This window comes from Drosophila hydei, unplaced genomic scaffold, assembly GCF_003285905.1.
Source record: "Drosophila hydei strain 15085-1641.00,03,60 unplaced genomic scaffold, DhydRS2 tig00008119-arrow-pilon, whole genome shotgun sequence".
Taxonomy (NCBI): Eukaryota; Metazoa; Arthropoda; class Insecta; order Diptera; family Drosophilidae; genus Drosophila; species Drosophila hydei.
Window position 1 is genome coordinate 1779854 of NW_022045830.1, and position 12161 is coordinate 1792014.

Sequence of the window (12161 nt, forward strand, 5' to 3'; positions counted from 1 at the left end):
TGTGGCATTCCAATAAGCTTGCTAAAGCTTTATGCCTTGTCGTTGGCATTGTGTCTCGGCTAAGCTTTGTTCCTCAACTTGTATAAGATGACCAGAGATCAAGTATTTTAATAAGCACATATAGTCAAAAATTCAAATGCAAATTACATTTGGCATTCAAAGCATTTACCTGTCTGCCTCTTTACCTATGGCAGCAGACTGAATCCAATCAGCATAGATTTGCGTCGGTTTGTGTCTCTGCTAAATGATTGTTCACTTATATAAGAATAGTTCAGAGCAAGCATCGCTCAAACTGCTCTTCAAATTTTATGATAAACAAAATGATCATTACAGCTGAGAAATACAAATTTTTACAATGTTGAAAGGAATATACAGAATTTCACCCACGAAGCTAATTCAAAGCAGAATAATTGAGTCTAACGACAAGTCTGGAGCTATTTCACTTTCAATCATGGACATGAACCATTCAGCGACTAACTTGACGCTGGACGCACTTAAGAGTGTCGTGTCGCAAGCTCTGCTGGGCAAGTTCACAGCTGTTTTTCCAAAGCTTTTCAAGTGCCAATGGAAGACATATGAAGGTCAGAAGAAGGTTAGTTAGTACATCATTTGATTACATTCGAGGTGGGTATGTGTCGTCCGCTTAAAGACAAGGAAAAGTAAAAGTAAACTTTTCCCGGCGATTTATCAATCAAAACTTTAACATTTACTTAGCATAATTCTAAATTTTTCCTATCTAATATTTTAATGTTTGATTTTTATTGATTTCCGGCGTGCAGCTATACGCGAACTTCTCAACAGACTCCGACAGAAACATGAGCAGCCGTAAGTTTTGCGTGGGTGGCAACTGGAAGATGAACGGCGACCAAAAGTCAATTGCCGAAATCTGCAAGGTGCTCTCCGATGCACCCCTCGATGCCAACACCGAGGTGGTCATCGGCTGCCCGGCAATTTATCTGATGTTCGCCCGTAATCTGCTGCCCTGCAGCATCGGCGTGGCCGGCCAGAATTCCTACAAGGTGGCCAAGGGTGCCTTCACCGGTGAGATTTCCCCAGCCATGCTGAAGGACATTGGAGCCGATTGGGTTATCCTGGGCCATTCGGAGCGTCGTGCCATCTTCAATGAATCGGACGAACTCATTGCCGAAAAGGCAGAACATGCTCTGTCCGAGGGCCTTAAGGTAATTGCCTGCATTGGCGAGTCCCTGGAAGAGCGTGAGGCTGGCAAGACCAACGATGTGGTCGCCCGCCAGATGTGCGCCTATGCCAAGAAGATCAAGGACTGGACCAACGTGGTGGTTGCCTACGAGCCCGTGTGGGCCATTGGCACCGGCAAGACAGCCACGCCCGATCAGGTAAGTCACTGGCTGGAAATTACTGCATGTGATAAGATTCTAACGACGCCCTCATCTTGCAGGCCCAAGAGGTGCACGCCTATCTGAGGCAGTGGCTGGCGGAAAACATCTCGAAGGAGGTGTCCAGCAGTCTGCGCATCCAGTACGGCGGCTCCGTGACCGCCGCCAATGCCCGGGACCTGGCCAAGAAGCCCGACATCGATGGCTTCCTTGTGGGCGGCGCCTCACTCAAGCCAGAGTTCGTGGACATCATCAATGCCCGCAAGTAAATGCATCTCACGCCGCATTTGCAGCAGCTCGTCAATTGCCCGCACAAGAAATCTGTTGATCGCATAGGAAATATATCGCATTACGCAAAATGTTGTTGTTGGCGCTGGATTGTTGAAATCGAATGTAATTCAAAATTCCTTGTTCTCAAATGATATTCATAACTTATTCACATTTTGGCATTCATAATATATTTCGAATTGCTACCATAGAAAGATTTGAATTACACTTATTATATATTTTAAAATTTGGACGCTAAGACCTCAAAATAAATGTTAAAAATACATATATAATATATAAACTTACGTGTATGAAGATAAGTGCCAGTGAGCTATACATATATGAGACTCGGAATCGTCAACAGATTAGTTTTATAGTCGTTTGCACTTTGATACATGTGTATGGACAAAATACCTCTGACTCCATAAAAAATATTTATTTTAGTTAACATGAAAGGCGTAGATCTAACTGCTTTCGTCTATAGATTACTTATTATTTAAAAAGCTACAGTAACATATGTACAATTAGAGGTAGTCCGCTGGACTGCTACCACATAGAAGGCAGATAGAAGGTTGATCAGGTTATGTCCCAGTCGAGGTTTGTCGACTTGGCTACTCAGTAGGCTGTTTGGGTCACAGTTGTGATGATGTCCGATTGATGTTGCTCTTACTCTATATTTGTATTCGTAATTAATTGGGCTTTTCTAGCCAGAAAATTTTGTATTTTTATTAAAATAAAGCACACAGATTGTCAAATTATATAGAAAAATTAACGGTAGTAAGAACCCCAATCCTTAAGAAGCCATACGACTGAAACGCATTGTAATGGAAGAACATACGCAAACATACGACTTCGACTGTATTTTGAAGAAGTCTACTCTCAAGCGCATTGCTGGGCAGCCAAGTCCTTTTAGTTATATGATTTCGCCGTATAAGGATTACTTCGAACTGAGAGAAGATCGTATCCAGAGCGCTGATTTTCCTCCAACCCCGCTGACCAGATTCGTGGCGAATCCTTACGAACTAGCTGCCTCCCTGACCTCCAGAGGTATTCGCGTAGCGATCTATGAAAGTGGACATATTTTGGGTTGCGGCTGCTTGAGACCAAACGATGATATCCTGCGCCCGCTGACAGAGCCTACATTCTCGGCAAACGGCTCATACACCGTCGATGTAGAGCAAGATCAGACACGAGTAGCTCGCATTGATCTTGATATTAAGTTTAGCTCTGCCGATCCCAAACTGAAGTGAGTAGCTCATGTCAATGCACAATTTTTCACAGTTTCTAAATTAAGATTTCGTTTAGCGAACAAGCGCTTCCCTTTGGCTGTTATGACATCTGCCGTACGTATGACAAGTCCATCAATCCACGTGACCTCATCTTCCTGCTGGGCCGTTCCAAAACTAGCGCTGTAGCTACGGCCGTTACAGACACGCGTCTGATGTCATTTCCTGAAGATCCCTTCAGCTGCCTTCACAAAGCGCCTTCGTTGACTGGCTGTGGATGCGTGGTGCGCGGCACGCAGCCATTTTTGCCTTCAGAACTGGATCGGAGCAAGCAGTGCGAGCGTGCCTTGCTCGACAAGCTACTGATCGAGTTGGAATACGATAAGATGATCGTGCCCTCACCACCACCTGAACACGAGCTGTCCAGGCAGTTCAATTCTTCCAGGAAGTTCAACTACCCGAGTTACGTTAAGTGCAGGCCTTGCAAAAGACCGTGAGCAGAGATCCACTGCCAGTTCGATGCAACTTCGCGGTGATCACCGGATGATCAGCTGTTGTCCTATAAATTTGATGACCAGCTTTGTCTCCACGGCTGGCTACTTGACAATGGCAATGCCAACGCTCTGGCTGTGTCTCTCTTAACATACATCGCCAACATAAAGAATGCCTGCAAGGAATATAATGATCGAGTGTATAAATCTAAATTTATTATTTATAAAATGCTTTCAGCATTTTAAGTAAAATTAAATTTCGAGCATTCACTCAGCGTAGTTTTTATTTTAGGAATTTATAATAAAGCTCAAAATAAATATGTGTAAAAATAATTTTAAAAAATATTTAAAAAAATCTAATTTTAATTTACTTGACCTATGTAAATAGCTTATATGGTATATAGTAGTCACAAGAGTCTTCAACTACATTTTAGGACTTGATAATATAGATTAAGTCCCCATCTATATACAAAGGTTATAATCTGAAAAGAAAGTTTCAAGAACCCAAAGTCTCTTTGAAATACATCAATGCTTAGCTGAAAAAAAAGTTTTCTACAGATCCATATTTCTATAAGTACCTTCACATAGCTATACATGTTTATATAGACACACTTCACAGATAACATATTCTCTCAAATAGATTTGAACTGAGCAAGCTATTTAGCTGATATATGTAAAATATTATTATCTCATATTATTTCAATTCATATCAGATCAGTTTTTCTAAACAGCAAATTTTATATGAATGGAAAAAATTCTTTTTTATTTATATATAAATTACCATAAGTCGTATGTGCTTTTGAGGAATCGCAAAATTCAGGAGCATTATTATGGATGTAGTTAAGCAGCAGTACTCCTACGACATTATCTTGCTACAATCAAGTCTGACAGTTCCTCAGGAAGAGGAGAATCCGTATACGTATAGAATTCGCCTATATAATGACTTTGTAGAACTGACCGAGGATCGGTTGTTTGTCGACCAGTTTAATCGCAATCCGATAGGTAGCTTCGTGGCCAGTCCCTGCAACTTGGTTGGTTCCCTAACCACCAAAGGTATCAGCGTGAATGTCTACGCAGATGGTACGCTGTTCGGCTGCGGCAACTGCAAGCCGTCAGATGATCTTCTGCGCAACCTGGCTGATCCCACCTTTTCGAGCAAAGAGGCCATGACCGTCGTCCTGCGGAAGGGCAAAAAAATTGTGGGTCAGCTTGGGATTAAATTATTTATCGGATCTGTCGATCCGGATCTGGAGTGAGTAGCGCCTCTCAATTGTGCTGCGATCAATTAACGCTTATTTTTCTTTTCGTTTTTGTTTCTTGCAGCACTCGTCTGCTTCCCGTTGGCTGTTATGATATTTGCATGCCGCAGGACAAGTCTGTCAATCCGCGTGATGTCCTATTCACGCTGGGCCGGTCCGGCAGATGCGCGGCCAACGCCTGCATAACGGACGAGCGCCTGATGACCCATGCCGGAGCACCCCTTGGCTGCAAGCACAAGCAGAGCGAGCCAACTTCCAACGAATGTGGCTGTGCGGTGCGTGGTGCAAAGCCGCCGCCAGCCCAGGATGCAGCCAAGGACTGTGAGCGCAACATGCTGAGGAAACTGCTAGTGGAGCTGGACGTGGACAAGGAGCGTGTGCCCACGCCGCCGTCAGCCCACGCTCGATCCAGAGAGTGCCAGTGCGCGCGTTACGATTCGAGTACTGACAGCAGTTCGTGTGACTCCAGCGGAGAAAGTCTGTATGCAGATGCCGTGTTGCCGCCACAAGGACAATTAGAATTTGATTCGGAGCTCACTCCACAGCAGCTGGACGAGATACAGGAAATGCGCAAACGCGCCCTAGGTGTCGGCGTGGGCTTCCAAGCACCTCAGCTAACCACCGCCAAGTACACGCCGCCGCTGCTGTGCACCATGTGTCATGCCAACATCACGTGGCTACCGAAATTTTCACCCTGCCCGTACTGCGGATACAAGCGCTGCGACCTGGACCTACCCAGCGAGGAGCCGTTCGACGAGACGGCCACCGCAGCGGACGTGCTGCGCAATCATAGGCTCCACACTCGGGTGAGCAGCGAGGCCAATCAAAAAAAACGCTCCGCTTGCAGCAAAGACGATGCCACGTCGCGCAGCACTTCGAAGACCACGAAGGCCTGCAGCTGCAATGCGGGACGCGTCTGCACTCGCTGCCGCATCCAGCAGCTGTGCGATAATGTAGTCGTGCCGAAAATCAAGACGCCGGAGCGGGGGCAAAGCCAACCGCCGCCTAAGAAGACCCCATTGACGCCGTCGCAACACCGAAAGCAGCTGCTTAAGATATTTTCCGATATGCATAAGATGTACGGCGGCAAGCCGTCTGCCAAAGAGGCTGCCAAAGAAGTGGAAAGGGACTGTGAGGCGATTATACGCAAGGCTAAGAAAGGTCGCCGCCGATCAGCCGTTAAAAAGGGGCTCAGGGATATGGACCAAGGTGTACCGATCGCCAGGAAGAAGAAAACTAAATGTATGAAGCGAATGAACAAGCGTCGCAAGTCCAAGCGGTAAGTCACTTCGTTCGATCCAGAGAGTTGGAGCTACTGATCACAATCCCTCGCATTTAGCTATACGTTCTTGGTGCGTAAGGATCCGACTCGGACCTTGAACGCACATAAAAGCTGCTCACATGGCACCGGCAGAGTACCCTGCCATATGGGCTGGATGTGGACAAAGAGCGAGCTGGCCACCCAGCACAAATGCTGGAAGCCGGGCGCAATCAAGAAGCCAATACGCGAGCTAATGGCCTATTTTCTGAAGGACTACCCCGCGGACAGAATTGTAAACTCACGCTTTCATTATCAGACGCGCAAGGAACTCGAGAAGTACGAAGAGGACGAGCCTCTCATACAGTATCCGACGCTTCACATAGTCAAGAAGCACGACGAGTACACCATCACGCTGCGGCCGCTAAAGGATCCCAAAACCCTGATGGTGGCCGCCAATCCATATGCGAATATGAAGCCAGTTGTCTTTCGCATTATCAAGGACCCGATCGCGACGGGCAGGCGCAACATCAAGCTCAGTCTCAACGAGAAGGGCTATCAGCCGTGCAGCTGCCATCTACCGGTGTCTCAGTGCTTCTGCCGCAGCTATGTGGATCAGAAGATTCTCGCCCATGAGGTAAAGCTATTGAGCGAGGAGCTCGGCTGGCAGGACATAAGCGACAACTTCGTCTACTCCGATCTCAGCGAGAGCGACAGCGATAACGAATTGGAGTTCGGGGTTACCCCGCCGGCGGGCGTAGTGAAGCCGGAACGTTGTAGAAGACCCGATCGGGTTAACTGTGAGACGCAGTACAATGAGAACGACTGGGCCGCGGCCACCATGTATCCCCATCCGCAGAGCGCTCTGGTGCAGTACGGCGGCTGTGTGATGGGCGAGCGTAAGGACAGATTCCCTTGGATACTGGGCAAGGGCTTTGTGCATCAGGAGCCAAAGCCACCGAAAATGATTAACAGACGCAAGAAAGAGCGCAAATCCAAGAAAGATAAGTCCAAGAGCCGACTAAAAGGTGGCTCCGAGGCTGTAATTTACAAAGGCGGATTCGACCCATACAGCGGCAAGCCCACCTGGCGCAAGTCAAACATACCTGGCTACAGTGAACTGTCCAATTACAAGGATGGACTAGCAAGCATGCGTTAAGCAGAAAAAAAAGAACTGAAATTTTAAGTAAACTGAGAAATTCAAGAATCTGTTGTATTCATGATCTAAACAAAAATAATATGAACTTATCTGATCAGCGATGCGGAGCACGAGCAGTGCGCAGATTTTAAGTTAAATATTATATTTTTTATGTAATTTATGAACTCTTCCAAATTAAAATCATAAATCAATCTTTATTTAAAACGAAGTTGTGTGCGACTTTCCAAAGCCAGCGAAAATTCACAATTTGCACAGCGATATCTGATTTTGGCACGCATTTCTCTGAACTATAGCCAGGTTAACTAGCGGAATAATATAATTTGAGAGAAGTTGGGTAGGAGAAGCGATAAGCAAGACATGAAATGATTAAATTATTAAAGTTGTCAGCAGGTGCGAAATGGTTATGACTCGAAGCTCAGCGGGAATATTCCGAAGAGACTCAACTTTGTCAGCTAAGATTAGTTTAGATTAGATCTTTAAATATTGATTGGGTACGGTCAATCCTCCATTCCATTCCTTTTCACATTTATTGAATGGATCAGGGTGTGCCATGGATATTTGTATGTGACCTTTTTGGAGCAGCTCGGAACTTTGGACATACCCTATTGAAATTTCGACGCGTTGGCTTCCAGGCTTGAGCGAATAAAAATTTATAGCGTAGAAATTATATTTCGTTATTTTGAATTGAAATTAACTGTGCCCAAAATAGGTCCAAATTATAATTTATATAACTTCAGTTGAACTTATTTCATAGGTAAGGCGTAGCTTTCATCATGTCGAAGGCGCCATGCTGTTGGGCATCAAATGAACCGGATAGGGACAAGGAGAACTATATGCGCTGTTCGACCAGGCAGTTGCCACAAACTAGCGATAAAGATAAGAAGGGTAAGCCGGACAAGAACATGTGCTGCGGCCCGGCGTTTCGTTTGCAAATGGCCAAGGAGGCCGAGAGGGACATCGGCGCTGAGATCGATCAAATGTGCGGCCCGAAGGTCAAAGGCAAGAAGACGGCCAGGCCCAAAAAGGACAAACTACGCTGCTTTACGGCCAATATGATCTGTATGAAGCTCGATATGCCCGGCCGCGACTTCGAGGACTTCGATAGCCTGCAAATGAACGTTCAGATATGCAAGGGCTGCAATCCGGTCTTGTGCTCGAACCGCATAAATGTCAACTGTTTGCCAAGTGAGCCGAGCGCTCGATTCACCATGCTGGCGGAGTGTCTGGATAAGGCCTTAACCGAGGGCATCAATCTGTCAGTCAAGTACAAGAAGAAGGAAATCGGTAAGTCCTTGAGGTAAACGTCCTGGTGAATAAGCTTTAGCTTGGCATTGTGCGATTCACAGGTCGCGGTTGCTTTGTCCCGCCGGACAGTGTCATTCTACGGATGATAAACTCTTTTAATGAGGTTGTCTACACCACCGAAGTGGAGCTGACATGCAAGGGCTGTACGGTGGGCATATGTACGGTGCGCCTCTCGATGCTCATGCAGTGTCAGATCATCGATGAGTAAGTAAGCTCCAAGGCTGGAGCCTGGAAGCCAACATAAACGCCGATAGCGCGATTTCATAGAGTAATGGACACGGACATGGACCTTTGCAGCGATGACGAAGCCGATGATAGCGGCGACGACGACGACGACGACGACGACGCCGACGGCACTGGCGATGGCGGCAATGACGACTGTTTTGGCGATCTAACGGAGGGTAACAACGACAGCTCCGCCAGCTCCTCCGACCCATGCCAGGGCTATGTCAGCATTAAGCGATCAGACGATACAAATGACTTCTGTGAAACGTCCAATAGAAACAGTAGAATTATCGGTGGCGGGGTGAGTAACTGCATTCGTTTCAGGTCACAGCTGATCGTTTCGGTCGGTTCTAGTTGCAAGCGGAAAGGCTGATTGACGTGGCTGGCCCCTACAATATCTACAGTGTCGACAAAGAAGATGATAGCTGCTTGAAGATTACGGCTTCGCCGGGACCTGGCGGCCAGTTCTCGTTCCCGAGTCAATCCTATTTGGGGAACGGCAATATAAATCGCATGTGTCCGCAAATTGCGCCGCCAGACTTGAAGCAGATGGGCGTGAAGCCGGAGCGCACGTGCCTCATGTGCCAAGCGGATGTGTCCTGGCTACCACAGTTAGCGGCGTGTCCACAATGCGGCTACAAGCCGATGCCCACGCACATTGAGAAGGAGTATGACGAAAAAGCCACCGCCGAGGACATTATCGTTGACTTTTTCCAGAACAAAGGCAGCGAGAAGAAAAGCACAGACTCCAATTTAAACTGCTACAACGAAAAGTTATCCGACTCGAAGACGACGGAGGAGGCATTCGATGCGATTGTCGGTGAATACAAGTCCCTGAAGCGTAGCATCAAGAGATGCAAGAGTATACAGCCGTGTCCAAGTGCATTGAAGAAGCTGCCCCCAGATCTGGTTAGTATTTTTACGGAGATGAAGAAGCTCTTCGAAGTTGGCAGCGACAGTGCGGACAAGAAGCTAAAGATACAGCAGATCTGCGACGAGGCTTGCAAGTTGGCTAAAGCCTCGAAGAAACATCGCAAGAAAAACTCCACGCGCAAAGCCTCGGGTTCCTGCAGCGAGATCAAAAAGTCAACGAAGCGCAAGACGGCGCTTAAAGTGAATGTTAAGTCCAGGGTGTATGCGCCCATGGATACTTTGACCCATCCGCGGCAGGGTCATGCAAATTGTCACCAAGACGGCCATATGGTGCCCGGCCACATGGGCTGGCTCTGGACGGACAATCCGTTGGCGAAACGCCCCGGCTGGCGCCCTGGCGCGATAAAGCGGTCTATACGCCAGCTGATGGGCTACTTTCTCAAGGACTTTCCCGTCGACAGTGTGCCCATTTCGAAGTATATGTCGTATCAGAAACACAAGCCACAGCCCTGCAATGAGGTGGAGGAAAGGCCTGACGATTTGGTGCAATTTCCCACGCTGCACATTGAGAAGAAGAACGATGAATATCTCATCACGCTGCGACCGCTCAAGGATGCAGAGACGCTGAAGCGGGCCGCCAATCCGTATGCGAACATGAGGCCAGTACAGTTTCGGATCGTAAAGGATCCGGTGCTGAGGCAGGTGCGCGATATGAAGCGCTGCCTCAAGAAAATGGGCTACAGCAAGTGCAAGTGCCACAGGCCCGTGATGAGGTGCTACTGCCGCAGTTTCATCAACAAGAAGCAACTGGTCGAAGAGGTGCAGCGGCAGTGCGCGAAGCGCAATTTGCCCAACTGCGAATACGATCTGGTCCTCTCCGATACCACGGACAGCGAAGCCGAATTCGACTTTGGCGTAACGCCGCCAGCGGGTCTAGTGCACCCAGAGAGACTGAAGACCACCCATGTGGTGAACGTGGAGACGCAGTACAATGAGAATGACTGGGCCATGCCCACGATGTATCCGCATCCGCCCAACGCCCAGGTGCAGTACGGTGGCTGCGTTTTAGGCGAGCGCAAAGACCGATTCCCATGGATCTATGGCAAGGGCTATGTGCATCAGGAGCCTAAGCCTCCCAGGACGCGCAGTCCGCTCAGGAAAACAGACAAGAAACCAGCCAAGCCTCGCCAGAAGGGCGGACAGAATAGCGACACGCGACCAATGCCGACCCCAGAGAAGAATCGCAAAGATGACGAGCTTCGCGACGACCGACAAAGGCGCCTGAATCAGGCTGCTTATCCGCCGACAGCCAAACAGTTCAAGCCGATCACATCGAAAGCTTCCCTCAGCTCGAGAAAAATTATGTTCTCAACAAGTAAAACAGAAAGGTTCAGTACGTAGTCGTATAGAAATTTTTATTGGATATTTCTTTTAAGTTTTAGTAGTTAAACATTCAGAAAATATTGAATTTCGCATTAAAAAACTGCACAATTTTTTATCCAGTCCACAAAAGTTGGTTTTACTTATTTTATTTAAATAAATTGTCGAATATGCTAGAAGCAATGGCAAGAGGTGAGAATCGCAGAGTAGAGCAGAACCATGCAGAGAATTTTCACTAGACCAGGTTCTAGCTCTACCTTAGGCTCGCTCTATGTGCTGCAAGCAGAGGTCTAGTAAGCGGTAAGTAGAAATGGTTATTAAATTGCAAGGAATCGCAGAGCGTGGTCTGATAAGAGGTAAGTAGAGTCCATGCTCCATGCTCCACGTTCCAGAACAATCGCTCTTTGTATGCTACAAGCATTGTCTATGAAGAGGCAAGTAGAAATGGTAATTGAATCGATGAGAGTCACAGAGCATGGTTTAGGAAGATGTGAGTAAAAATAGTTAAATATGAGAATAGCAGACAGCAGAGAGTTTTCTAGCTCTAGCTTAGGCTCGCTTCATATATGCCACATATGCTAGATCATGCATCATAGAGTAGAGCCAGAGCATGGTCTACAAAGAGGTAGGTAGAAAAAGTGATTGGTTTGCTGAGAGTCGCAGAGAGCACAGAATTTTCACTAGCTCTACCCTAGGCTCTATATATACGTATATATACTTCAAGCATAGTAAAAACAGTTGGTTTGATGAGAATCGCATAGGAGAGCCAGAGGATGGCCTAGAAGGAGTGATTGGTTTGCTGAGAGTCGCAGAGAGCACAGAATTTTCACTAGCTCTACCTTAGGCGCTATATATTCTACAAGCATAGTCAAAAAAACCGTTGATTTGATGAGAATCGCAGAGTAGAGCAGAACCATGCAGAGAATTTTCACTAGACCAGGTTCCAGCTCTACCTTAGGCGCTATATATGCTACAAGCATAGTCAAAAAAAAAGTTGATTTGATGAGAATCGCAGAGTAGAGCAGAGCAGAGCACGATACAGCCAAAAATTCTTGCCACAAGCTCTACATCAGGTATATGCTACACACCGACTCTCATGCACGCACAAATAAATACATTAAGCTGAAATTGGGTTCATCTGCATGTTGACCTTGCGCACAGCCCAAATCGGGGCAGGTAAATAAAGCGTTCTTGCAACTTGAGTGTTACCCAACTGTCATTGGTTGCATAAAATGTTTATCTAACCTTTGTGGGGCGCATGATATAACAGTAAAGTGTGCGCACACAAATTGCAATCACACACACACACGCAAATACCAAATTAATAATCTGTGCTGCCGTTCGTTGCGCTCTGTTGCTGCCA

General features: G+C 46.9%; 4 protein-coding genes across 5 annotated transcripts; all 4 read left to right on the forward strand.

Annotated features, from left to right (window-relative positions):
• The first annotated feature begins 356 nt into the window (after positions 1 to 356).
• Positions 357 to 1833, forward strand: LOC111594478 (triosephosphate isomerase). Of its 2 annotated transcripts, none has more exons than XM_023307781.2 (3): positions 357 to 592; positions 780 to 1355; positions 1418 to 1833. In XM_023307781.2, exons 1-3 carry the CDS (start codon positions 452 to 454, stop codon positions 1622 to 1624), a joined length of 924 nt encoding a protein of 307 aa, XP_023163549.2. In that variant the 5' UTR covers positions 357 to 451; the 3' UTR covers positions 1625 to 1833. The 2 variants fall into 2 exon arrangements, with proteins under 2 accessions (XP_023163549.2, XP_023163550.1); XM_023307782.2 differs by having other exon boundaries at positions 553 to 624.
• A 376-nt stretch (positions 1834 to 2209) lies between these two features.
• LOC111594479 lies at positions 2210 to 3539 on the forward strand. The gene is made up of 2 exons (XM_023307784.2): positions 2210 to 2868; positions 2928 to 3539. Exons 1-2 carry the CDS (start codon positions 2447 to 2449, stop codon positions 3343 to 3345), a joined length of 840 nt encoding a protein of 279 aa, XP_023163552.2. The 5' UTR covers positions 2210 to 2446; the 3' UTR covers positions 3346 to 3539.
• A 502-nt stretch (positions 3540 to 4041) lies between these two features.
• On the forward strand, positions 4042 to 7150 carry LOC111594594. Its single transcript, XM_023307957.2, has 3 exons — positions 4042 to 4591; positions 4663 to 5877; positions 5938 to 7150. Exons 1-3 carry the CDS (start codon positions 4170 to 4172, stop codon positions 7013 to 7015), a joined length of 2715 nt encoding a protein of 904 aa, XP_023163725.2. The 5' UTR covers positions 4042 to 4169; the 3' UTR covers positions 7016 to 7150.
• A 451-nt stretch (positions 7151 to 7601) lies between these two features.
• LOC111594576 lies at positions 7602 to 10923 on the forward strand. Its single transcript, XM_023307934.2, has 4 exons — positions 7602 to 8299; positions 8362 to 8524; positions 8618 to 8846; positions 8900 to 10923. Exons 1-4 carry the CDS (start codon positions 7789 to 7791, stop codon positions 10817 to 10819), a joined length of 2823 nt encoding a protein of 940 aa, XP_023163702.2. The 5' UTR covers positions 7602 to 7788; the 3' UTR covers positions 10820 to 10923.
• The last annotated feature ends 1238 nt before the right edge of the window (positions 10924 to 12161 follow it).